The 27,664-nt window shown below is 45.4% G+C and overlaps 1 protein-coding gene across 2 annotated transcripts in view; it reads left to right on the top strand.

Moving 5' to 3' along the window:
* Window positions 1-27,664, top strand: part of RNLS (renalase, FAD dependent amine oxidase) — a 239,694-nt gene that overhangs the window by 15,415 nt on the left and 196,615 nt on the right. Inside the window, exons 3-4 of one of the 2 annotated variants that reach the window (XM_077454169.1) lie at window positions 6,578-6,720; window positions 26,641-26,799. In XM_077454169.1, the coding sequence (XP_077310295.1) occupies window positions 6,578-6,720; window positions 26,641-26,799 (302 nt within the window). Of the gene's footprint in view, window positions 1-6,577; window positions 6,721-26,637; window positions 26,800-27,664 lie in introns of both variants that reach the window. The other variant, XM_077454167.1, reaches the window with a different exon arrangement.

Raw genomic sequence — 27,664 nt, 5'->3', positions numbered from 1 at the left:
CAAGTCTGTCTTTCAGGACAGCCACCTTAGAGAGACCCTGGCTCCTCCCCTCTTAGGAAACACTGCCTTCAATTTCACAATTTAAGTCTCATCCTCCATCCGTCCCCTCAGTTATGGTGTTTCCTCCGGAGACACTGCTAAGGAACGTTAGCTGAACAGTCGGCGATACTGGGGCTACGTTATCTGAAGTGGAGGAGACAGGGGTCTCTCTGGCTCAGCTCGGCAGTCCGATCGTCTATCGGACTACATTCAGCAGTCCGGTCGGCTGGGGAGCTGGACTTTCGCACTGACCGTCTTCCACGCACTCTAAACTTCGCTTGGGGAAAGCAAGAAGTTTGGGGAGGTCCATCCATTCGTTCGCCCAGTGGGGCGCTGCAACAGGATATCCTAGGTCCCCCTGTGTTTGCAGTCGGCTTGGAACTGGAGGCTGGACCGGATGATGGGCGACATCGGTTCCGATGGGGGCGGACATCTTCGTTGGATCTGCGTCTTCTGGTTCCGGACGCGGTTCGTGAAAGGGGACCAAGCGTTCGACTGGTGCAGCCTCTCTTTCTAAGCTGTACAGGCAGCTGTCGGAGGCACGTTCGTACCACTCCTACTCAACAGGAGAATGTCCGAAGCAGAGGCTTCAAGAGCTCCTGGGGATAACGGCACCAGCCACTCAAAGGTAAGGGGAACCCTGGGGAGGTGTTCTCTTACTTTGTAACCAGTAGCTCCACTGGTGTTTTTCCCCCTTGGTGGTTGGGGGGGAAGGGGAGTATATCTGGGATCCTGGTGGGGGTTGATCCTAGGGGGGCACTCCTGGTGGTCCTCTAAGTACCGCTGGTGTTTCTTTCTTTTTTTTTTTTTTTTTTAAACTTATGCTACCCTCTCTTTTCTTTCTGTTTTTCAGAAAGCCACGAGCAAGTCCCCCCATGGTTCTAGGAAGAAGTGTCCTTCATGTAGCGCCTCTATGGGGGATTCCTGGTCCAAGGCACTTTGTAAGGAGTGTATTGAGGGGTTGGTTAGGGAGCAGGCAGCAGAACAGGGGCAGACCTGGCGGCTTCTGTGAAGGAACTCTCTAGTACTTTCCAGTCCTTCAAAATGCTCTTCTCTAGTTTTCAGTGGCCTCAGCCCCAGAGCACTCCTCCCCCCAGCGCAGCAGAGTGTACCACCTAGCCCAGTGGATGTTCCTCCCGCGGGTGGGGAGAATTCAGGGGGTTCCAGAGAGGAAGTTGAAGAAGAAATTGACAGTGCCCCCTTAGACTTCCAAGGGGAATCTGATGGTGAGGGATTGGATGGGGAATCCAAAAGAACCTCACAGTATAAATTTTCCCTGGAAGAAGTGGATGAGCTCTTGGGAGCTATTCATACCACTTTAGGCATACAAGAGGAAGAGAAGGCATTGTCACTCCACGATCAGATGTACAAGGGCCTGGGGGAACAGAAAAAGCGGGTGTTCCCGGTTCATGACGTCTTGATCGATGCCATCAAGAAGGAATGGCAGGATCCCGCAAGAAAACGTTTCTTTTCTAATGCGTTGAAATGAAGGTTTCCTTTTGCAGAAGAGGAGGCTCTTGTCTGGAATAAATCTCCCAGGTTAGATGCTGCCTTTTCTCAGGTGTCCAGACATACTGATCTGGCCTTTGAGGACATGGGTGTACTTTCAGACCCTATGGATCGAAGGATGGATTCACTTCTGAAGAAAGCCTGGGATTCATCACAGGGAAATCTTAAGCCTGCCATCGCAGCCACAGTGGTGGCTCATAATATGGAGTATTGGTTTACCCAGATTAATGCACACATTGAAGCAGGGACGGCAAAGGAGACTGTTCTATCCTCCTTACCCATGCTGCTTAAGGGGGTAGCATATATTGTGGATGCTTCGGCTGAATCAGGGCAGCACAGTGGTGCAGTGGTTAGCACTCTCACCTAGTAAGAAGGGACGCTGGTTCGAATCCCAACCACGACACTACCTGGCTGGAGTTTGCATGTTCTCCCTGTGCCTGCGTGGGTTTCCTCTGGGTACTCCGGTTTCTTCCCACAATCCAAAGACATGCAGGTAGGTTAATTGGCTTCTGTTCAAAATTGGTCCTAGTATATGAATGGGGACCTTGGATTGTGGGCTCCTTGAGGGTAGGGACCAATGTGAGTGTGCAATGCACAGGGATAGGGACAATTGTAGACACTCACTCAGGTTGAACTGGATGGACTGGTGTCTTTATTCAACCTAACTAACTATGAAACTATGAATCAGTGCGAATGTCTGCAAGGTCTACGGCTCTGACCAACTCAGCGAGGAGGGCCTTATGGCTGAAGACATGGCAGGGGGACAATGTGTCCAAAGCAAAGCTCTGTGGGATCCCTTTTACAGGAGACTTGCTGTTTGGGCCAGGTCTTGAAGCAGTGCTAGATCGCACGGCTGATAAGAAAAAGGCCGTTCCCGTAAAGAGGAAGTATGTGGAGCAGTCAAAAAGAAAGACTCGTCCTCAGAAAAAATTTTAAGCTCCTAGAACTGATCGGCAGAAGAAAAGTTGGGGGCTGAAGGGCAAAGGGCACAGGGAGCAATTTTTCACCCTCCTGAACAGCCCAAAAAGTCTCAATGACAGGGTCACTGTGGGAGGAAGGTTGGGGCCTTCCTCCCACAGTGGGAGATGATCACCTCCAATCAGTTTGTTTTGGGGATCATCAGAAGAGGTTACCGATTGGAGTTTTCAGAGCCCCCCCCCTCTGAGACTCCTTGTCACCAAGCTGCCAAAGTGTGCAGAAAAATTGTCTGCCCTTCTTTCCTCTTTTCAGGAGTTAGAGGAACAGGGGGTGGTAGTACGGGTCCCAGCAGGAGAGACAGCAAAGGCTTCTATTCTCACATTTTTGTGGTTCGCAAGCCTGCGGGAAAGTTCAGGCTCATCCTGAACCTGAAGCCTCTGAATGTCTGTCACCTACAGAAGGTTTCAGATGGATTCAGTTTACTTGGTGAAGGCACTTCTTCCACCAAACAGTTTCATGGCATCAATAGATTTAAAAGATGCATACCTGCATATTCCCATCGCAGAGAGCCACCAGCGTTTCCTCAGGCTGGCAGTGAAAATCTCAGTAGGGGTGCTACACCTTCAGTTCAAAAGCACTTCCCTTTGGGCTATCTTCTTCCCCCCATATCTTCACCAAAGTGATGGCAGAAGTTCTGGCATTCCTGCGTCTCAGGGGAATCTCGGTGAGCGCGTATCTCAACGATCTCCTGTTTGCCCCTTCTCCGGTGCAGTTGATTCGGGATCTACAGGTAGCAAAAGACCTGTTAGTGAGCCTGGGTTGGCTTCTGAACCTACAGAAGTCCAACTTAATTCCTTCCCAAAGGGTCACTTTCCTGGGGTATGTGTTGAACTCAACAGAACAAAAGGTCTTCCTTTCCTTAAAGAAAATACAAAAGGTAGACAAAGCATTGTTGTTTCTCCAGGGCAGCCGTCAGATCTCAGTGAGGAAGGTCATGTCGGCCTTGGCCTTGCTAACATCCACGCTCCCAACAGTTCAGTGGGCGGGGTTACATTACCGTCCTCTGCAACTATTCATCTTGAAGGTTTGGGACCACAGCCAGGGGTCTCTGGACTCTCTGGTTTCGGTTCCATCTCAGGTAAAGAGGTCCCTTTGGTGGTGGAGAAAGGGACAAATTTGTCACAAGGTCTAGAATGGATTTTACCAATATCTAGGGTGGTTACAACCGATGTGAGTGGCTCAGGTTGGGGTGCGCACCTAGACTCCCATTTGGTACAGGGTACCTGGGAGAGGAGGGAGTCAAAGAGATCCTCGAATTGGAGGAAGCTGAGAGCAGTAGATCTGGCACTCAGGACCTTTTCAGAGGGAACTCCGGGGACATTATGTAAGAGTCAGGTCGGACAATTCCTTGGTAGTGGCTTACGTCAACAGGAAGGGGGGCACCAGGAGCGGATCCTTATGGGCCCTAGCAAAAGCCATCCTCAGGTGGGCCGAAGCAAATGTCCTGTCCCTTTCATCGATACATTTGAAGGGAGAGCAAAATCAGGTAGCAGATTTCCTCAGCAGGAGAACACTGAGAGAAGGCAACTGGGTTCTCAAGCAGGAAGTTTTCGAAATGATCACCCAAAGGTGGGGGATTCCTTCGATAGACCTCTTTGCCTCGAGGGAAAACGCGAAGTTAGCCATCTTCTTTTCCATAAACAGGGAGGACGAGGCGTTGGGGGTGGACACAATAGCACAGAGTTGGGGATTCTCCAGGTGCTATGCTTTCCCCCCTCCCATTCTGATTCCTGCAGTGTTAAGGAAGTTTCAGGCGGAGAACACTACCCTTATTCTAATCGCGCCACACTGGCCCAGGAGGCCGTGGTTCTCCATTCTGAAGGGCCTGTCTGTGGAACCCCCCTGGATTCTCCCAGTCCAGGAGGATCTCCTTTTTCAGGGTCCAATCTGCTGTCCTTAGGTGGAGCGGTGGAACCTTGCAACTTGGCTACTAAGGAGGAATTTCTGAAGGGCAAAGGATTCTCAGATCGTTTAGTAGCCACTCTCCTAAGTTGCAGGAAAAGGGAAACTCGGACCATTTACTTGAAGGTATGGAGGCGGTTCAATAGCTGGTGCTCAGAGAACTCCTTCAATGTGTGCAGCTCGGTAGCCGTTCTAGAGTTCCTGCAGGCAGGGGCAGATAAAGGTTTAGCCCTTGAAACATTGAAGAGTCAGGTATCCGCTTTAAGCGTATTTCTGGAAAGGCATCTAGCATCAGACCCTTGGATAGTGAGGTTCTTTAGAGCCTTAAGTAGGCAGAGACCTGTTACAAATTCCCCTTCCCAGTTTGGGATCTTTCATTAGTTTTACAGGTTCTCACAGGAGAACCTTTTGAGCCATTGGAATCTTGCTTATTAAGATTGATCACTCTCAAAACTGTGTTTTTGGTGGCGATCACTACGGCAAGGAGAGTGAGTGAACTCGAAGCCCTTTCTGTTAGGGCACCTTTTTTTCAGGTTTTTCCAGACCGTTTGATTTTTAAGACGGATGCAGTCTTTTTACCTAAGGTTAGTCTCTAGTTTTCATAGAGTCCAGGAGATTGTGCTGCCTACTTTCTGTTCAAATCTGGTGAGAGAACAGGAACACTCTTTTTATAGATTGGATGTTAGAAGATTTGTCCTTCATTATTTAGATTGCACAAGTCAGTTCAGGAAGTCTGATTCACTTTTTGTGTTATTTTCAGGGGCTAGGAAGGGTTCCAGAGCCTCTAAACGTACGATAGCCAGATGGTTAAGGTCAGCCATTGGGCAGGCTTACATGGCAGGGGGGTTAGAACCCCCAGTTGGGATCAGAGCACACTCAACCAGGGCAGTGGCAGCTTCTCAGGCAGAGTGGGCTGGTGTTTCTCCTGAACAGATCTGTAGAGCTGCAATGTGGTCCAGTTTTTCTAAGTTCGTGAAGCACTATAGATTGGATCTTCTGTCAGCCAAAGACCAAGCCTTTGGTCGTAAAGTGCTGCAAGCAGTGGTCCCACACTAAGGTAATGTGCTCGCTTATCCTCTCTAAGGTGGCTGTCCTGAAAGACGGACTTGGGAAAAACTGAGTTACTTACCGGTAACATCCTTTTCCGGGAGTCTTTCAGGACAGCGCCGGTTCCCACCCAGGTTTTTTGAGATCTTCGGGAACTCATCACGAGACCGTCAGGTAAGATTAAAAGCTTGTTTGTTTGACGTGTTCTTGTGTCTCCCCAGTTGGCCGGAGGTACTCTGGAAGAACTGAGGGGACGGAGGGAGGATGAGACTTAAATTGTGAAATTGAAGGCGGTGTTTCCTAAGAGGAGAGGAGCCAGGGTCTCTCTAAGGTGGCTGTCCTGAAAGACTCCCGGAAAAGGATGTTACCGGTAAGTAACTCCGTTTTTTTTGTATAGGAAACATACAACAGAACAGACTGTTTTGCAAAAAAAAAAAAAAAATGGCCAGACTTGATGGACTACTGTCTTTTCTGCCGTCACTTTTCTATGTTTCTATGACTGTTGCACCTATAGGGCAGCTCAGATCCTCCTCTTCTCGGGTCCCTCGTTGGTGCTTTTTGCCCCTCCCTTCAGTCTAGGGCCCTCACAGCACGCAGCTTGCTATGGGGGCACCTGAGCCGAGCCACAGCTCCGTGTGTCCATTCAGACACGGAGCTGCGGATCAGCCCTGTCCCCTCTCTCTCCTGATTGGCTAACTGACTTTGACAGTAGCGGGAGCGAGTGGCACCATTGCTGTGTCTCAGCCAATCAGAAGGGAGAGTCCTGGATGGCCGAGGCACTTGTGCACATCGCTGGATAGAGATGGGGCTCAGGTAAGTATGAAGGGAGCTGCTGCACGCAGAACGTTTTTTTTATCTGAATGCATTCAGATAAAAAAAAACCTTCTGCCTTTACAACCATTTTAAACAATCATCCTCATTGGGCGATTTGCCCTTTGTTCCTGTCACAACTATTGTTTTTGGATTTTACCCTCCTCCTATTGATATGCCAATCGTTACCAGAGCATATGGTGAGATACACTTGGATACACTTTAAATGCAGTAATAAAAGCAGTAAGAACTGAAATTGTATTGCTCACCTAATTTTGTTTTAATCTTTTAGGTTTCACGATGAGCTAGTGGCAAAGGGAATCCTAAAACCATTAAATTCTGTAGTAGAAGGAATAGTGATGAAAGATGGAACTTATAACCTGGTGACTCCACATGGAGTGTCTTCTATTGTCAAACACTACCTCAGCCAGTCAGGTAATACTGAATTACAGCACAACAGAGGTTCATGTTGTAAACCCCACTTTGTGATTTTTCACCTACAGGTAAACACAGTTTAGGAGATATTTGCTCTGCATGCAGCCACTGACGTCAATGGCGCATGCCCTCTGAAGGTCCAGCATACCTTGCCAGACCTTCAGAGCATCTTGCTGAAGTGTTCTGGTGGGGGGGGGGGGGGCATTCCCTGTCGGAACACAATAGAACAGCAGGGGAGATCTCTGTACCAACATTGGATAGTTAGTATAGTGGTTCCTGAAAAAAAAAACGACTAATGTGTAATAACCTTAACTCTAGCCAGTTGATTTCGGGTAGGAGCAGGGTGACACAAAACAGTTGGTCAAGGGCAGCAGGGAGTATAAGCCCGGCACTGGGACCTGCATCATCATACTGTCAAGCAAGCTTCTAATGAAGTGGCTATTTCTGCACATATACAAATATGTTCCACTGTTGCCATTATCAGGGTGTCCACCCTAAAAAATGTCATGCAACCAATTGAAGCGCTTGTAGACAGGAGGAGGTTGTAGGACATCAGCAGTGCTGGAATGTTAAAGGATTGAAATATAGGTGAAAACAAGTACTTTGTTTAAAAAAGGGCCAATTGTTTGATACAAGGTGCTTTACCAAACAAAATATAATTAAGTTTGCGTTTACATCTACTTTAACCACTTGCCGCCCGCCCTATAGGCAATTGACGGCTGCAAAGTGGTTTCATAATCCTGACCGGACGTCATATGACGTGATCAGGATTATGAGCCGCTGCGCGCCCCCGGGGGCGCGCATCACGGCGATCGTTGTTGCGGGGTGTCAGTCTGACACCCGGCAACTACGATCTCGGTAAAGAGTCTCCGACGGAGACTCTTTACCACGTGATCAGCCGTTTCCAATCAGGGCTGATCACAGTGTAAATGGGAAGAGCCGGTGATCGGCTTTCCCTCACTCGCGTCTGTCAGACGTGAGTAGAGGAGAGCCGATCGGCTGCTCCTCTGACAGGGGGGGTCTGTGCTGATCGATTATCAGCACAGCCCCCCCCCCCCCCCCCGAGGATGCCCACACTGGACCACCAGGGACGCCACCAGACCACCAGGGAAAAGGTAATCCTCCCTAGACCACCAGGGATGCCAGTCAGCACAATGGATGCCAATCAGTGCCCACAATGGGCATCACTGATTGGCATGCATTATTGTTTGGCACTGATTGGCATCCATTACTCTAGTATAACACCAATGCCGCCTATGAGTGCCCACCTGTGCCGCCTATGAGTGCCCACCTGTGCCGCCTATGAGTGCCCACCTGTGCCGCCTATGAGTGCCCACCTGTGCCGCCTATGAGTGCCCACCTGTGCCGCCTATGAGTGCCCACCTGTGCCGCCTATGAGTGCCCACCTGTGCCGCCTATGAGTGCCCACCTGTGCCGCCTATGAGTGCCCACCTGTGCCGCCTATGAGTGCCCACCTGTGCCGCCTATCAGTGCCCACCCATGCCCATCTGTGCTGCCCACCCATGCCCATCTGTTCCGCCTATCTATGCCCATCTGTTCCGCCTATCCATGCCCATCTGTGCTGCCTATCCATGCCCATCTGTGCTGCCTATCCATGCCCATCTGTGCTGCCTATCCATGCCCATCTGTGCTGCCTATCCATGCCCATCTGTGCTGCCTATCCATGCCCATCTGTGCCGCCTATCCATGCCCATCTGTGCCGCCTATCCATGCCCATCTGTGCCGCCTATCCATGCCCATCTGTGCCGCCCATCCATGCCAATCCGTGCCACCTATCAGTGTCCGTCCGTGCCGCCTATCAGTGCCACATATCAGTGTCCATCAATGCCACCTCATCAGTGCCACTTCATTGGTGCCACATTGGTGCCCATCAGTGCCGCCTTATCAGTGCCCATCAGTGTAGCCCCATCAGTGAAGGAGAAAACGTACTTATTTACAAAGTTTTGAAACTGAAACAAAAAAAAACTTTTTTTTTTTCAAAATGTTCTGTATTTTTTTATTTGTAGCGCAAAAAATAAAAACCGTAGAGGTGATCAAATACCACCAAAAGAAAGCTCTATTTGTGGGGAAAAAAAATGATAAAAATTCCATTTGGGTACAGTGTAGCATGACCGCGCAATTGTCATTCAAAGTGCGACAGCGCTGAAAGCTCAAAATTGGTCTGGGCAGGAAGGTGTTTAAGTGCCCTGTATTGAAGTGGTTAAAGCCTATGTAAACCCTAACATTAAATTTCTCTTAAAGTGGAACTTTAGTCAGAAAATTAAGTGCTGCTAGATCACTTCAGGCTGGCCCCTTTTACAGGTAAAGCTATGTATAACATCCAAAATAAGTGCCTATACTGTTTAAAATCCAGTAATACACTGTCTCACCCTGCTCTGAACATGCTCAGTTGCACCCTATTTTTCTTTATCGTACATCACGGGACACAGAGCCATAGTAGTTACTATATGGGTTATAGGCCACCTTCAGGTGATGGACACTGGCAAACCCTAAGACAGGAAGTCCACACCTTATATAACCCCTCCCACTACTGGCAGTACCTCAGTTTTTTAGCCAATGTCTTAGGTGTTGGTCACGAGTAAAGATGTGCTATGCTGAGCTCCACTGGAATATTCTTTGCTGGGGCAGGCTATGCAAACCGGATCCATTCAAAATGTCTTTTTTTTTTTTTGGTCAAATTGAATGTTACCCAAGCCTCGTAGCAGAAGAACCGAAGTTTAGCTGTAATGCTTCTCTTTTTAGACTGGACCCCGGCATCCAGTGCTTTGGTTTTTTCAGCCCTAAAGTTTACTGGTGGGGTGCTTTACGGGTCCAGGAGTGTGGATATCCTGATTAAAAAGGGGCCCCAGCTCCTGAAGGTTTTCTTTTAAGGTTAGCAGCTTTAATCGCATCCCAGTGTGGGACAAAATGCGACACGTCCCCTTCCAATACCCAGGACCCTCAAACTGAGGAACTGGGGGCGGGAGAAGATGAATTTCCATCAGGGGACAGTGAAGAGGTTGATGACTCTTCTTCTGAGGGGTCAAATGCGCAAGGATCAGCTTCACAATCTGAAAGATTGATGGTGCAACCTCTTACTGAAATGGTCCGTTTCACATTTATGCTACCCTTAACTGAGTCAGTTGATAAGCCCACTTCTTATTTGGGTTCACTAAAGCATCCTCAAGCTGTGCATGCCTTTCCTGTCCATTCATTGCTGGAAAAGCTTATGTATTCTGAGTGGGATCACCCGTATAAGCATTTTTTTTTCCTCCTAAAAAGTTTTCAACACTTTATCCTATGGAGGAAAAATTCACTAAGAGGTGGGAGATACCAGCAATTGATGCTATATCCTCTGTGAATAAAAGTTTAACTTGTCCGGTAGACAATGCTCAAATGCTTAGGGATCCAATGGATAAGAAGTTGGAATTCATATTAAAAAGCACTTGTTCTCTGGCAGGTTCAGTGACTCCTTGAGAGACGAGTTTAAACAGGTGCTCAAGATTATTCCTGATCAGCAGGCCCAGGATTTAGCCGAGCTACCAGCGGCGTTATGTTTTGCAATAGACGCCATGAGAAATTATATTCTTCAGGCCTTACGCTTAAGCTGGTGCATATGCGCAGAATCTTTCGATTTAAAATGTCGCCAGCCAAAGCGCCATGCAAAAAGCTCCTGGCTAGTTTTCCTTTTCACGATGAACGACTGTCCGGGGATGATATGGATAAATACATCCAAAACATTTCTAGTGGGAAAAGTACCACACATTTCATTTAAATGAGCTCCTTCTCCAGTGCCAGGGGCATCGGCCTGCAGACAGTCACGACGGCCTCCGCCGTCAAGCTCAAGAGGTAAACCTCCGGGTCAAACCCAGAGACAAAAGTCCTGGGGAAGGAAACCTACAAGAAAAAATACTAAAGCCTCCTTTATGAAGGGGCACTCCTGCTCCCTCCAGTGGGGGGAAAACTTTTGCAGTTCTCAAGGGTCTGGCAGGAAGAGTGTTGAGACAGATGGGTGACTTCCTCAATAACTATAGGGTACAAACTAGAGTTCCAAAAGTCCCAGTCTCCTCGTTTTCTCAGATCAAACGATCCCAGGGATCCAGAGAAAAAGAAGTCTCTCTTTCAAGAATTGGACCATCTTTTGTCTCAAAAAGTGATCTCGGTGGTCACCATGGAAGAGCAGGGGTTGGGGTTTTATTCAAACCTTTTCATGGTACCAAAACCAAATGGAGATGTCAGACCCATTCTAGATCTCAAAGATCTAAAACGGTTTCTGAATATCCGCTCTTTTCACATGGAGTCAATCTGGTCAGTGGTCTCCATCCTACAAGTTGGAGAAATTCTGGCGTCAATCGACTTGAAAGGATGCATACCTCCATGTGACAATTTTTCCCGCTCACCAGAAATATCTATGTTTTGAGATAGAAAATCTTCATTTTCAGTTTGTAGCTCTTCTTTGTTCGGTCTAGCTTCTGCACCTCAAGTGTTTACAAAGGTCCTGGCCCCTCCTCTAGCCCCAAATCAAGGGCCCAAGGTATAACAATTATAGCTTACCTAGACCATCTGCTCTTGATAGACCAGTCGGTAGCCTGCTTAGACCAAAGTATGATCACCACAGTCAACTACCTGGAATACCTAGGTTGGATTCTCAACCTAGAGAAATCCTCCTTAAAACCATCAGGGTGATTAGAATACTTAGGTCTGATCATAGATACAGCCCAGAAAAGGGTATTCTTGCCCCTGGCAAAGATCCGTGCCATAAAGGAACTGATTCAGGTGGTCAAGGCAAAGAAGAATCTTTCTATTCGACTTTGCATGAAGTTGTTGGGACAGATGGTGGTGTCACTGAAGGCCGTTCCTTATGCTCAGTTTCATTTGAGGCTGCTGCAAATCAGTATCCTATCTGCTTGGAACAAGAAGGTCCAAGCTCTAGATTTCCCAATGTGTCTATCTCCAAGGGTGCACCGGAGCCTCAGTTGGTGGTTGATAACCAAGAATCTGCAGAAGGGAAAATCCTTCCTACCAGTTACCACCTTCCAGGTAACAGATGGCAGCCTTTCGGGTTGGGGAGCAGTCCTGGAAGAGGCGACTGTCCAAGGGAAATGGTCCAGATCATAAATGACCTTGCCCATCAACATTCTAGAGATACGGGTAGCTTGCTTGGCCCTGAGGGCCTGGACGTTCAGGTTACAGTATTGTCCTGTCAGGATCCAATCCGACAATGCCACAGCAGTTGCCTATATCAATCACCAAGGGGGCACGAGAAGTCGTATGGCCCAGAGAGAGGTAAATCATATCCTAACTTGGGCAGAAAACGGTGTACCTTGCCTATCGGCAGTCTTCATTCCAGGTATAGAAAATTGGCAGGCGGACTACTTGAGTCGCCAGCAGTTGTTCCCGGGAGAATGGTCCCTTCGCCCCAATGTCTTCCTGACAATATGTCAAAGATGGGGGATCCCAGAGATAGATCTCTCCAGGTTCAACAAAAAGATTGACAACTTTGTGTCAAGAACAAGGGATCTGCTAGTATACGGAACAGATGCCTTGGTGTTCCCGTGGAATCAGTTCTCACTGATTTATGCATTCCCTCCTATTCTGCTGCTTCCATGACTTCTTCGCAGAGTCGAGCAGGAAGGGATGTCGGTGATTCATGTGGCCCAGAAGATCCTGGTATGCAGAGATCATAAGGATGGCAGTAGGGGACCCATGGATCTTACCACCACGTCCAGACCTTCTCTGGACAGGTCGGATATTCCATTCTATTTCTAAATGGATTCAGCAAGTAATTGTTCAAGCGTTTTCCACCCTCTCAAATCAAAGCGCACTCCACTAGGGATGTTAGTACTTTGTGGGCAGTGCATCACCAAGCTTCCATGGCTCAAATCTTCAAGGCTGCAACTTGGTCTTCAGTCCATACATTTACCAGATACTATCAGGTGGATATAAAAAGGCATGAGGATATTGCCTTTGGGTGTAGTGTGCTGCAGGCAGCAGTGTAAGTCCTCTAGTCTCATGGTGCCCTACTTTTGTGTTTCCCTCCCCTCAGTTGGCATTGCTCTGGGACATCCCACATAGTAACTACTATGGCTCTGGGTCCCCTGATGTACGATAAAAAAAATAGGATTTTTATAACAGCTTACCTATAAAATCCTTCTCTTGGAGTACTTCACGGGACACAGTGGTCCCTCCCCTCTTCTAATACACGTATATTACTTTGCTACAAAAACTGAGGTACTCCCAGTAGTGGGAAGGGTTATATAGGGAGTGGACTTAGGGTGTGTCAGTGTCCATCACCTGAAGGTGGCCCATAACCCACATAGTAACTACTGTGGCTCTGTGTCCCGTGATGTAGTTACATATTTAGTAATGTTGAATAAAGACCAGTCCATCCAGTTCAACCTGAGTGAGTGTCTACAATTGTCCCTATCCCTGTACATTGCACACTCACATCAGTCCCTACCCTCAAGGAGCCCACAATCCAAGGTCCCCATTCATATACTAGTGCCAATTTTGGACAGAAGCCAATTAACCTACCTGCATATCTTTTGGAGTGTGGGAGGAAACCGGAGTACCCGGAGGAAACCCACGCAGGCACAGGGAGAACATGCAAACTCCAGGCAGGTAGTGTCATGGTTGGGATTCAAACCACGACCCTTATTACTGCTAGGCGAGAGTGCTAACCACTACATCACTGTTCCGCCCATGTACTCCAAGAAAAAGATTTTACAGGTAAGCTGTTATAAAATTCCTATATTGTTTTTTTTTAGGATAATTATTAATGTAGAATGTATGTTCCTTGCTAAAGAACATAATTTTTTAGCAGTTGCTATGGGTAAAGTTCATTTTTTAAAGACATATAAATTGAACCTCTAATGCCAAAAGGGAGATTCAGCTGTTAGTCCTCTTTGCTTCAGTAGTGCCTCAGATCTAGCCACGTCCCATTATATATAAGTACATACAAAAATGAGAATTCCCCAAAGTAGTCTTGTGATATCAGTGGGTGTTTTATTAAAGTGATACTAAAGTCTCCTTTTATTTATTTTTAGTTAAAAAAGACAAATGTGTTTTACTCCTTCTCTTCTCTGGTCCCTCTTCAGTGCTTCTGACCCCTCTCTCCTGTTTTAGAGCTACAGCTTGTTATGGGGGCACCCAAGCCGAGCTGTTGCTCCCTGTGTCCATTCAGACACAGAGCCGTGGCCTGGCCCTGCCCCCTTTATCTCCTCATTGGCTGACTGAATTTGATTGACAGCAGCCAATGGCGCTTGGCTGCTGTCTCAGCCAATAAGGAGGGCGGTGCTGGGCACCCAAAACGCATTTCTACAACATCGCTGGATCTAAATGGATCTCTAAGTATAAGGGGGGCTGCTGCACACAGAAGGCTTTTTATCTTAATGCATAGAATACATTATCACTTCAGCCCCGGAAGGATATATGCCTTTCCTTACCAATCCCTTTTTTGCGATACGGCACTGCATCAATTTAACTGACAATGGCGTGGTCGTGCAACATTGTACCCAAACAAAATTGAAGTCCTTTTTTTCCCCACAAATAGAGCTTTCTTTGAGGTATTTGATCACCTCTGTGGTATTTGATCACCTCTGTGGTATTTATTTTTTGCGCTATAAACAAAAAAAGACCAACAATTTTGAAAAAAAAGCAATAGTTTTAACTTTTTGCTATAATATCTCCAAATATATATATATATATATATATATATATATATATATATATATATATATATATATATATATATATATATATATATATAAAAAAAATGTCTTCCTCAGTTTTAGGCCAATATGTATTCTTCTACATATTTTTGGTTAAAAAATTGCAATAAGAGTATATTGATTGGTTTGCGCAAAAGTTATTGCTTCTACAAAATAGGGGATAGATTTATGTCATTATTATTATTTTTTTTATTAGTAATGGTGGTGATCTGCGATTTCTATTGTGCCTGCAACGTGGTGGCGGACAGATCGGACACTTTTGACACTATTTTGGGACCATTGACATTTATACTGTGATCAGCGCTATAAAAATGCACTGATTACTGTGTAAATGTCACTGGCAGGGAAGGGGTTAAACACAAGGGGGCAATCAAGGAGTTAGGTGTGTTCCCTCAGTGTGTTCTAAGTGTAGGGGGGATAGGCTCACTAGAACATGACAGAGATCACTGCTCCCGATCAGTAGATCCCTGTCATGTTGCTAGGCTGAACAGGGAAATGCCTTGTTCTCCCCACTCTGCCTCTCTGTCCCTCAATCACGGGCCACCGGCGGACACTAGCCGCCAATGACAGAGTGACGTACGGGTACGCGTTTTTTTTTTTTTTTTTTTTTTCAAAAAGATTTTATTGAGATATCACAATAACAAGCATGCGAAAAGAACATATTGTATACCAAATGTTGAAAATCATACAATGGTAGGACCCAAGATACAGTCACATAATATGTTTTCAGCAAGGAATGTATGTCACTAGTACCTAGGATCATAGGCTTAGGGCCCTGTAGCCAAGCTCCGTGAGCAATGGGTGAAAAGGTCCGGTAAGTCCGGAGGTGATCCATCCCCCCCAGACACCCCTATGGGCTGTGCCTAGGGGGGATGCAACACCACCTATCAATGACAAGACAAGTATGATAATGTCTAAAAGGTAGTCCCTCTATATCTAAAGGGTAACTGCTGAAGATATCTAAGAGCTACACGTGGAATCTAGCTAACTTATAACAAATATATAAGTAACAAGAGAACAACAATCAGGTGATTCTCACTGCCGGCTCTATCTGGTCTGGGTATAATGCTAAAGAGGTCATGTGAGGGTTATGCAGCCAGGGTGGGCCAGCCAGGAGGACCAGTGTTTGTCAAATCTGGAATTTTTCATGTGAATTTTTGAAAAAAGAAATTCCATGCGACAATGTTCATTGAGGATGGCTATGAGCTCAAAAAGGGATGGAGGAAGGGGGTTTTTCCATGCACGTGCAATGAGCAGGCGTGCTGAGATTAGTATATGGTGTATCGGAGGTAAACTGACGATGGGCCAGTGGTGAGAGTCCAGACCAAATAGAGCCATACGTGGAGACAACTGTTGGGAAGAGTTGGTCAGAGACTGTACAAGGGAGGATACTTGGTTCCAGAAGATAGCTATAACAGGACAGCTCCACCAGATGTGGAACATATCCCCTTCGGGTACGTGGTTTTGAGCACCAGGGCCATTCTGCCGATGTATACTGGCGTGAGCCGTTTTGGTAAACTATCGACACTCCCTGCTGTTACCACTGTTGTGGAAGAGAATTCCACATCCTCCATCACTCTAAAGCCCCATACACACTATCAGATTTTCTGCTGATTTTTGTCTTCAGATTTACCAAATTCATGTAGTGGAAGGGCCTGCCTGATTGCATACAAATTAAAAAAACTCCTAAGGTTTGACCTCGTATATTATATGGTTTTGGTAAATCTAAAGGAAAAAATCAACAGAAAATCTGATAGTGTGTATGGAGCTTTACAGTAAAGAACCTTCTACGCAGTTTAAGTTTAAACTGCTTTTCTTTCAATTTCAGTGAATGGCCGTATGTCTCTTTAAACTCCCTTTCACTGAAAAGTTTTTTCCCTATGCTAGGGTCACCAGTACAGTATTTGTACGACAATATCCAATCCCCTCTCAAGAGTCACCTCTCCAGAGAGAATAAGTTCAATGCTTGTAGTCTTTCCCCATAGTTGAGATCATCCAGTTCCTTTATTAACTTTGTTTCCCTTCTCTGGACTCTCTCCAGTTCCATCACACCCTTCTTGAGAACTGGTGCCCAGAACTGGGTGGCATACTGCAGGTGAGGCCGGACCAGAATCTTGTAGAGCGGGAGAATTATCATTTATCTCTGGAGTGAATCCCCTTTTTAATGCATGCCAACATTCTGTTGGCTTTGCTTGCAACAACTTGCCATTGCATTCCATTGCTGAGCCTGTCATCTACTAGGACCCCCAGGTCCTTTTCCATCCTAGATTGCCTCATAGGTTCTCCACCTAGCGAGTTATTTGCGTTCGTATTTTTTGCACCCAAATGCATTTCAACATTAAACCTCATCTGGCATGTAGTTGCCCACCCCATTATTTTATTGAGGTCTTCTTGTAAGATTTCCACAAACCTGTGCAGACGTTATTTCCCTGCTTAACTTTGTATCATCTGCAAATACTGGACAGGAAAGATCCTTGAATGAGCCTGCTTACCACACCGTACCATTCCGAGTGCTCACTATTTATCGCCACTCTTAGATCTTGCCCCGTACCCAGTTTTCAGTTTGGTTACTTACTCTATGGTCCATGCCGACAGTCCTCAGTTTGTACAGTAGCGTTTGTGGGGAACTGTATCAAATGCCTTTGCAAAATCCAGATACACCACATCCACAGGCCTTCCTTTATCTATATGGCAGCTCCATTCTTCATAGAATGTTTATAGATTGGTCTGGTCTGGCATGAAAGATTCTTCATGAATCCATGAGGATTACCACTAATAATGTTTTCATTACTGAGATCTTGGATATAATCCCTTATCATCCCCTCTAATAACTTGCAGACTTTTGATGTTAGGCTAACTGACCCATAGTTCCCAGGGATATGTATTGGCCCTTTTTTAAATATTGGTACAGCGTTGGCTTTTCTCCAATCAGCTGGTACCATCCCACTCCGTGAACTGTCCAAAAAAATTGAGAACAATGGTCTGACTATCACCTGACTGAGTTCCCTCAGTCAGGACCCTCAGGTTGAAAGTCAATTCCAATTTTCGTCAACACACGAAAACAGAACACAAATGTGAGGGAGGGACTTGCGCTTTCTCTGGAGCTTCACCTGTCTGTTAAAGCCCCAGCCTGCTGACTCTATCGGCAAGTTGTATTGGCTGAGAGACGCAGGCTTCCATCAATGCTTTCCCTTTCCCATGCAGTTCCACACATTACACTCATTCACACTATCTCTTTGGTGCACTTTGCTGGCCTTTTCTAATTCGGCAACACATTTCCATCCGCAGCCTATAATAATAGCACATTAAAGTTTAAAAATGTATTGCACTACCACATAAGAATAAGTAGGGGGCATCTACTAAGCTGCTGAAAGAAAGGAAAATTAAGAAAAAGGCTTTTCTTATTATTTTTATCTTAATGATTAAAGTTGGTCATTTATTTAGGTAATATGTGCAATGGCATTACAGCCAATAGAGTTTACATTTTTATTTTTTTCATTTTTTTCATTTTAAAGTTGCACTTCTGTTTGTCAAAAAGCAATATTTTTGTTTGTTTATAAAACATGGTTTTATTTATAAAGATGTTATATATCACAACGGCTAAATGTGTGTCTGTAGTGCATGTTCAAACCCTAAGAGCCGGTTCACACAGGGGCGACTCAGATCCGACTTCAAGTCGCCCCAAGTCACCTCAGGTCGCACAACATGTAGAAATCAATGTAAGTAAATAAGAGCTGTCTTAATGTACACTACTGAAGTTGCTCCGACTTCAGAAAAGGTTCCTGTACTACTTCAATCCGACTTGTAGGCGACTGGTACCCATTGATTTCAATGGAGGTCGCCTCCAAGTCGGATCTCTGTCTATACGGAGGCGACTCTCAGAGAATTATCAGCTCTCAAAAGGAGTTCCCCCCCCTGAGAGCTCATTCTCTGATTGGCCACAGCAAGTCGCCTAGCCTGGGGCGACTTAAAGTAGTGTTGTAAGTCGTGTCCAAGTCGTGTCCAAGTCGTGTCCAAGTCGTGTCCAAGTCGTGTCCAAGTCGTGTCCAAGTCGTGTCCAAGTCGTGTCCAAGTCGTGTCCAAGTCGTGTCCAAGTCGTGTCCAAGTCGCGTCCAAGTTGCCTCCAAAAGTCGTGTTGCCCCTGTGTGAACCGAGCCTTAGGCTCCCACAGTGGTAAAATCAGTCTGTATTTGCATTAAAGCATGCTGGTTATACTCACTGTGGAACCTAAGGGGCTAATGCTCTGCATTGTGTAAAAAGCCTGTTTGATCCTGTCTCCTCTAATCCTCCCCTTCTTCCACAGTCCTCAGTTCATCTGCTTATAGAACAGAAGCTAGGGGACAAGCTGCACATGCTATGTTTGGTGTATATTGCTAGAGTTTTTTTTCTTATTGAGAGATTGCATGTGATAAGCATTGGGCCAATAATCACTGTCTATACCAGGGGTCTCAAACTGGTGGCCCTTCAGCTGTTGCAAAACTACAAGCCCCATCATGCCTCTGCCTGTGAGAGTCATGCTTGTAACTGTCAGCCTTGCAATGTCTCATGGGACTTGTAGTTTTACAACAGCTGGAGGGCCATCAGTTTGAGACCCCTGGTCTATACAGAGGGTCAGGGGTCCTGCAGCCTGATAGGACAATCGGAGTAGAATATAAACTACTCCTACAAACTTTAAAACTAACAAGCCCCTTATTTGATACCATTAATTAGGGGACAGGTTCTCTTTATGGAGACATCAGAGGTCTATAAGGCTCCTAATGTTTCCCCTGCCTCTGTTCCATCTGATCAAGCGCAGACTGTGCTTGTTTCCCACCCCCCCTCCCCCCTCTCCCATGAACCTGAGATTTTGACAGCTCTGAAACCAGAAACACTTTGGATCTGAGCACTTTCCGGGGTCACACTGCACAGATGATATTGGAGAATAGCTGTTCCTCTGGCTGCTTCCATTTGTAATTGCTTGTAATCCTGGACTCCTGGATTGAGAGGCAGTATCTGGAAATCACTGAGTGGTGAGGGGGGGGGAGGGGGGGGGCGCCGCGCCGCGCCGTATCACTTGTGAGGACTTGCTTGGGGACCCGTGCTGCAGCCATGAACTTGCTTCATCCTCTTTAGATTTTGAAATCATATTAGATATGCCCAAAACGCTGAACTAATTTGATTTATATGGGAAAATGTATTATTTGGTGGACTTAGCTTTTCCCCTTGTTACTCCAATGCCCTCAAGCGGATCTGTCAACTCAGGCACTGTAGGTATGACTCAGGGCTTTAATTCTAATATGTACTTAGTCTATGATTACGAAGTAGAAATAAAGGCTGCTCTGCTGCTGTGCTAGTGGTTTATATAAGCTTGGTGTTCACAGCATTGGTGCTATTTAACATCCTAATGGCAGGCTATTTTTTTTGGCCTTTAAGGGGACACGTCATCCTTGAATACACTTTCTTTCCTTGAATACAAGGTCTGTAGAATTAAAACAAGCTTTAATATTTAACCCTGTTTTGTAATTGTTACTATTTTGCAATGGAAAAAATTATAATTTTCATGTTAGATTTTATTTAAAAAGTACAGCAAATGCCAAACACGGTGAGTCAGCAATGCTAATTTTCCCTGCTGGCCTTTGAAAAGTATTATTTTACTTAATAAAAATGTGGTCATTAACAGTGGTCATTAGGCAAACTGTGCCAAGTGTGTGCTCTGCTTACTGACTGGTGTTCTGGTATTAGAATAGCAGGTGGGCGTCTTGGCTCACAAAAAGCTTTCTTAGGTTTTCAAAAAGGAAAAGAAAGAATGAAAAGAAACTTATGAAGTGCCAATTTTATTAAAGTTTTTGATTTTTCTGCTGCTCTTTTTCTATTCTTAATTTCCTAATGAGTGGCTAAAATAGTTGCCTTTTATAGAGAAAAGCAAAGGCCTAAGCCGTATAATTTATAACCCCGTGTTATAGTTAGAGAGCAGCTGTTGCCTTTTGTGTGGTGTGTTTTAATGATGTTTATCGAACCTTAGTCTTAAAAGGATTTATATATTAAAACTGAAGGAAAGTTCCCTGTTGCCCACAACAACCAACCATGGAGTTGTTGGCTAGGGAAGTCATGACATGATTGTGAGGTTTTCTGTCCAGTAGGAGTTTTGTAACAAGCCTGTGGCATTCAGACATGGTAGGCTGTTCAGCTGATTGTATAGCTGACATCTTCAGGATTTTACATGTCTGGGATGCTGTGTTGTTCTATCTCACAGATGGTTACACTATGGTCTATCCCCATGCCTTTATGGTGCCTGCTATACAGTCTGGGGGCTAGTTTATTATGCTCGCCACCACCAGTGGTGCTGAGCGTTTTCAGTGAGTCATGCCAGTCTGGACTGTGTAACGCACCGTATCGCTGCTCCAGGTGGATTCATATCTGTTTCATCCCCATATACTTCCTCCAGTTGAGTGCCAACCCAGCTCACGTTGCTGCACATATGAAACAAGAAAAATCCAGATGGCTACACACCAACAATCTACTTTTATTAAGTTGGTCTTAACTTAAATTTTGGGATTAAAAGTATAGTTTCTGTCTTTGCAGATGACACCAAGCTATGCAGTGGAATAACATCCTTACAGGATGTCTCTAATTTACGAGCCAACCTCAATGCTCTGTCTGAATTTAACAACTAAGTGGCAAATGAGGTTTAAGTGTTTTTTCACCTTAATGCATCCTATGCATTAAGGTGAAAAAACACCTGGTAGTGACACCCCCCCCCCTTTACTTACCTGAACCCTCAAACTTGTCCCATGGAGATGCGCCATCTCTTGCCTGTTGATTGGATAGATGGAAGCACAGCCATTGGCTCTCGCTGCTGTCAATCAAATCCAGTGACATGGCAGCGGGGGGCTGAGTCCTGCATTATGCTGGACTCGGGAGCGCACCCTCAAGGTAACCCCTGGGAAAAGCACTCTCCCGGGGTTATCTAAGGCGGGGAGGAGCCAAGAGAGCCGCTGAGGGACCCCAGAAGAGCAGGATCGGGGCCACTCTGTGCAAAACGGGCTGCACAGTGGAGGTAAGTATGACATGCTTGTTGTTTTACAAAAAAGAAAGGAACTTTAGTGTCACTTTAATGTTCATAAATGTAAAGTTATGCACTTGGGAGCTAAGAATATACATGCAACATACATACTAGGGGGGGGAGTACAACTGGGGGAATCCATAGTGGAGAAGGATCTGGGGGTTTTGGTAGATCATAAGCTCAATAATAGCATGCAGTGCCAAGCTGTGGTTTCCAACGTGAGCAAAGGCTTTTCTTGTATTAAAGGTATGGACTCCAGAGAGAGAGAGAATTTTGCATTTGTTCAAATGATTAGTAATACCTCTTCTGGAATATGCAGTTCAGTTTTGGGCACCGGTTCTCCAAAAGGATATTGGGGAACTGGAGAAAGTGCAGAGAAGGGCAACCAAACTGATAAGAGGCATGGAGGAGCTCGGCTATGAGGAAAGATTAGAGGAACTAAATTTATTCTCTTGAGAAGAGGAGATTAAGGGGGGATATGATCAACCTGTACAAATACATAAGTGGCCCATATAGTGAACTTGGTGTTGAGTTCACTTTAAGGTCATCACAGAGGACAAGGGGACACTCTTTACGTCTAGAGGAAAAGAGATTTCATCTCCAAATACGGAAAGGTTTCTTCACAGTAAGATCTGTGAAAATGTGGAATAGACTCCCTGCAGAGGTGGTTATGGCCAGCTCAGTGGATTGCTTTAAGAAGGGCCTGGATTATTTCCTAAATGTACATAATATAACTGGGTACTGACATTTATAGGTAAAGTTGATCCAGGAAAAATCCAATTGCCTCTCGGGGGATCAGGAAGGATTTTGTTTTCCCCTGCTGTAGCAAATTGAGTCATGCTTTGCTGGGGTTTTTCGCCTTGCTCTGGATCAACTGTGGGTTAAGGATTGTATATATGGGATTGTATTTTTGTATTTTTTATTTTTGGTTGAACTAGATGGGCTTGTGTCTTTTTTTTTTTTTTTCAACCTAACTATATAACTGTTTAAAAAAAGAGGATCGTTGGTGTGCAGCCTTTTGTTAAATGAAAAGTCCACAACCAGGTTGCTGATGCAGAAGAATTTCAACAATTTTTTTTTACAGAAAATGCCAAGCCACCTGTCTCCTCCTTCTCTCCAGTCCCTCTGACTGTATCACCCAGCTCTCCTGGTTCCCTTGGCTCAATCAGCACATAACTGTCTCCTGATGGGGCACACCTCCCTCCTGGCTGAAGCTCTGAACTTTATCCAAGCCTTGCTTACAACAAATGTACACGCTTGCTTGCAGGTCTCCAAACGGGGATTGAAGGCTTCATTCTACCCAAGAAGCCTGGATGTCTTCAAGCTCCAGACCTTGCTTCGGGATTACAAAACTCCCAATACCTAGTTTTCTTCTCTGCTCCATCACAACAGGGCCTAGCGTTTCAACATCTATGTGCTTTCATATATACAGTGTATATATACATATACGAAGAGTGTTCAAGTCAAACCAGGACTTTTAATTTATACAGGTATAAAAAAGGATGCTAGCATGGCGGTACTACATGCAGTAGTAAAATGGCAAGTGCGTCCTAAAACTGATAGGCGGCGCACACCTCGTGGTCCGGTCCAGAGACCGTTGATCAAGATAGCAGACAACAGTGTTAGTGCATGCATGAAACAGCGTGTGGTGATAAGGTTTCTTGTGAACGAAGATGTAAAACCCACCGATATCTACAGAAGACTTCAAGCACAGTACGGGGATGAGCCGCTCAGCCGCAGTGAGACATTTGAATGGTGTAATGGTGTAAACATTTCAAAGATGGCCATATATCCACCAGTGATAATCCGGACCATGGTGGTTCTAAACCCACGGCAGTCCTTCCTGTGAACATTCAGTGCGAGAAATGCCTTATCCTGAATAATCGATGCATAACCTGTCCTGAAATTGCACGACAGTCGAATCTTTCTGATGATGACGTGTAACAGGCTGTTCTAGGATGGTTCAGGCATACTGACAAATCTTTCTATGTCAAAGCTTTCCAGGCATTAGTTAAACATTGGGATAAATGTAGCAGGGGAGTAAGTTGAAAAATAAATGCAGTTTCCACTCCATGAAATGTTATTTTATCATATAAACTCCAAAAGTTTGACTTGAACGCCCCTTGTATATTCCCAGAGCACAATGGCTTGGCTGAAAAGATAAAACCAGCACCTTCCTGCCTCAAGGGTGGCTTTCTGAGATTGAAAATTTGGACTAAATTAAAAACACAAAAAATCTGATTTACTCTATTAAAAATAGAAATGGTTATATGTTTTAAAATTACATTTTTTAACCCTAACCATATTAAACAAATTAAATATATACATAACTTCTAAACATCCCTTTTAGTATTTTCAGTCATTCTGTGCACTATAAAGAATGACAGCAAAGATGTGACCATAACATTCAATGCATGTAGCCACAGCTCCTCTGTGATCATTTCATTTCAGTTTATTTCTAAATAAAACATGTGCATATCCATATATTGACCACTAAGGTTTTTCTTGTTGAGGGTCAGTGATTTATTAACCACTTGGGATCCGCGCTATTGCCGAATGACGGCATTAGCGCGGACCTAGATTGCCGGGACTACGTCTATTGACGTCGTCCCGGTTACGAGCGGCCCGCGCGCCCCCTGAGGGGCGCGCGCGGCGCGCTCTGTGATCGGCGAGTCCGTGAGACTCGCCTGATCACCGATCCGTGTAAGGGGTCGATCCCGACCCCTTATCACGTGATCAGCTGTCAGCCAATGACAGCTGATCATGTGATAAAACGGAGCCGGTAATCGGCTAGTATTCCTCCTCGCGCTGACAGCGCGAGGAGAAAAAAAAAAAGCCGATCGCCGGCGGCCGTGTTCGGGACATCAGTCCCGATCACGGCCAGCAATTCAAGCGGACACCTGCCCCCTGCCAGTGCCCACCTGCCACCCGCAGTGCCATCCTGAAATAAAGTAAGTGCCCCCCTGTCAGTGCCACCCACAGTGCCACCCAGCAGTGCCCACAGTGCCACCCAGCAGTGCCCACAGTGCCACCCACAGTGCCACCCACAGTGCCACCCAGCAGTGCCACCCACAGTGCCACCCAAAATCTGCCTCAAAGGTGCTGCACCCCAGTGCCGCCCATCAGTGCCCAGCAGTGCCACCTATCAGAGCCACCTATCAGTGCCACCTATCAGTGCCCATCAGTCCCATCTATCTGTGGTACCTATCAGTGCCCATCCGTGCCACCCATCCGTGCCACTTATCCGTGCCACCCATCCGTGCCATCTTATCTGTGCCCATCTTTGCCCATCAGTGCCGCCTTATCTGTGCCCATCGGTGCCGCCTTATCTGTGCCTATTAGTGCCGCCTTAACTATGCCTATCAGTGCCCACCAGTGCAGCCTATCAGTGCCCACCAATGCAGCCCATCAGTGCCCACCAATGCAGCCCATCAGTGCCCACCAATGCAGCCTATCAGTGCCGCCTAATCAGCGCACTTCAATGAAGGAGAAAAATGACCCGTTTGCAAAATTTTATAACAAACTATTAAAACATGATTTTTTTTTTTTTTTTTTTTTGCATCTTTTTTTGTTTGTTTAGCAAAAAATAAAACTCCGAGCTGTAACTAAATACCACCAAAAGAAAGCTCTATTTGTGGGAAAAAAATGATAAAAATTTCATTTGGGTACAGTGTTGTATGACCGCGTAATTGTCACTCAAAGTGCATCAGCGCTGAAAGCTGAAAATTGGTCTGGGACTGAGGGGGGTTTAAGTGCCCAGTAAGCAAGTGGTTAAGTAATGAGGCAAGGATAAAAGCTTGTACCTCAAATACAAATCTGTGATGGCTGCTCCCAAATGTTTTCTCAATAGGTTCCTTTTAGCTGGAAATGATTAAAGTTACACATACAGTCTATGAAGGAACATACTGCACAGTTCAGAGGCACTCAAAGTCCTGCTTAGTCTTGTTTTTGAATTGTTATAAATCTAACGTTTTGGTAAACATTGAGACAGTTGCAGTGTTTCTCAATCACAGTTTCAGGCTCGGTTCACACTTGTGCGATGTGGGAACCCTGCAAATCCACTGCAAGTTACCGCATCCCTCCCGACTTGCACGCCAGTTCACACTGCCGAATGCGAACTGCTGGGAGTGTCAATACATTGTTAATGACACCCCCATTTCAGCTTGCATATCGCACTGCGAAATGACAGTTTGGACATGAATCAGATCACATGGATGTGAACACCCGTGCGAAACGATTCTGGTGTGGACCAAAAAAAGGGTCCTGTGTGAGTTTGGTTCGAATGCGATGCAATATGTATGGCTGAAATCCCATTGCGCAGGCATCGCATTTGATTTTCAGTGTGGTACGAATCGCATGTGGTATCGCAGAGCACACAAGTGTGATCCGGCCCTTAAATGTTAAATTATGAAAATTTGGCGCTCGCAAATGTTAATAAACATGTGTAACCAAGTTTAGATGAGTGCAGATGTGAATATACAAAGCAAAAAACATGTAAATAAAGTCCAAATAAATGTGCTGAATGTTCTTATCTGCGATGGGAAAAAACGTTTGAAGTGCAATGGACTACAGGCACTCCAGGATTTTTCATGTGCAGAAACGCCTCCCCACATGTGTCCCCACTCACCGAATGGCAATGACCCCCGGCTTTGCAGTCTGGGGGTCACTTCAGGCTTATGTGATGGTATCCATAGGAGCTCAGGAGTGATGTTGTGCACATAAGATCAAAGGATTTCTTGTTGGAATTTCTCAGCAGAATCGCCAGTCACCAAAAAAGGATAAACAATTTAACTAATAGTGAAAAGTACTGTTTGAAAAGGAATTAATTCCAAATACAAATGGGCAATTACAAAATAGTTGTTAAAAACAGGCATCTAAAGGGATTAGGGATGGATCCGGATGGTGCTCACGTTGTGCATTCCAGAAACCAGGAAGTGCGTTTCCAAGGAACAGGAAATGACGTCAATGCCACTGGAAATAGGTTGACATGTTTCGCCAATCTACAGGGCGTTATCAAAGCACTTAAATGTTGCCTGGAATATTTTGGTGTGTTTATGTTATGTCAACATGCCTGCCTTTATTAAAGTGACAGATTGATTTTAAACTCTGAACCAAAGTAAATGTTAACCATTCTCCCATTTCAAGCAGGTGCTGATGTCTTCTATGAGCGACATGTTACCCAGATAAACCTTAGAGATGGGAAATGGGAAGTGTCCTGCAAGTCTGGATCCCCTGAAACCTTTGATGTTGTCGTTCTCACCATGCCAGTCCCACAGATATTACAGCTAGAAGGCGATATTGGAAAATGTAAGTCCAGTCATATTTCATCAATCCTTTTTTCTCACCTTTTATAAGCCAACCCCTATAGTTATCTGCATTAGGGCACCATACCAACATATTTTTTTCTGCACTGAAGAAAACAGAAACAGCACTGCTCACTCCAATGAGCATGCATTCTGATACACTGATATACAGTATGTAGTTCAGCCCACATATCTCACTGCATGGAGGCATGCTAGCAGTATTATGTGCACGGTGAGTCAGTGTTGATTAAAGAGATCCCATCACTTGATGTCACTGGAACCTGCAGACATTTGTATTGGGATAGTGCTGCCTATACTGAACACAGAGAAAAAGATTACTCTGCATATAAGAGAGGACAGGCCACAAATATGAAATTATCAAAATATAACCTAAACAAAACATAAAGGCAAAAAAATGTTAAAAAGCCATCTAAAAATATGAAGTAAAATGGATCAACAATAGAAATAGCAATGCAACTAGTCCAGTTGAGAAGGAACATATTCCCTCCAAGACACCAAGAATTATAATTGTTTAGGTATCAAATAACACCACAATCTACTTGTTTACAAGCCCTTTTTTTTTTTTTTCAATAACTTCAAGGCTTTCTCTGATTGGATGAGACGGAGATCATGATCATCGCTCTTCCACTCCTCTTCTACCTGTCAGCGAATGCCTTGTATTCATAAAAAAGATACAAGGCATTCTGTGAATGGAGGCAATGCGTGCCTCTCCCCTTGGAAGTTGTTCAGGACTTAGTAGATAGAGGCTGTCAGTGTAGTAGCCCTAACTACTATGGCGATTGTTCTCTTCCCCGGTGGCCCCTCAGGTATAAGGTCCAAGCTGCTGCTGGAGCAATTTAAGTATGCTA

This window comes from Lithobates pipiens, unplaced genomic scaffold (genome assembly GCF_037356315.1).
Source record: "Lithobates pipiens isolate NorthernLeopardFrog02 unplaced genomic scaffold, aLitPip1_a1.2 Scaffold_25, whole genome shotgun sequence".
Lineage (NCBI taxonomy): Eukaryota > Metazoa > Chordata > Amphibia > Anura > Ranidae > Lithobates > Lithobates pipiens.
Note: the sequence above shows the minus strand (reverse complement) of the source record. Positions and strands in the feature narration are given on the sequence as shown.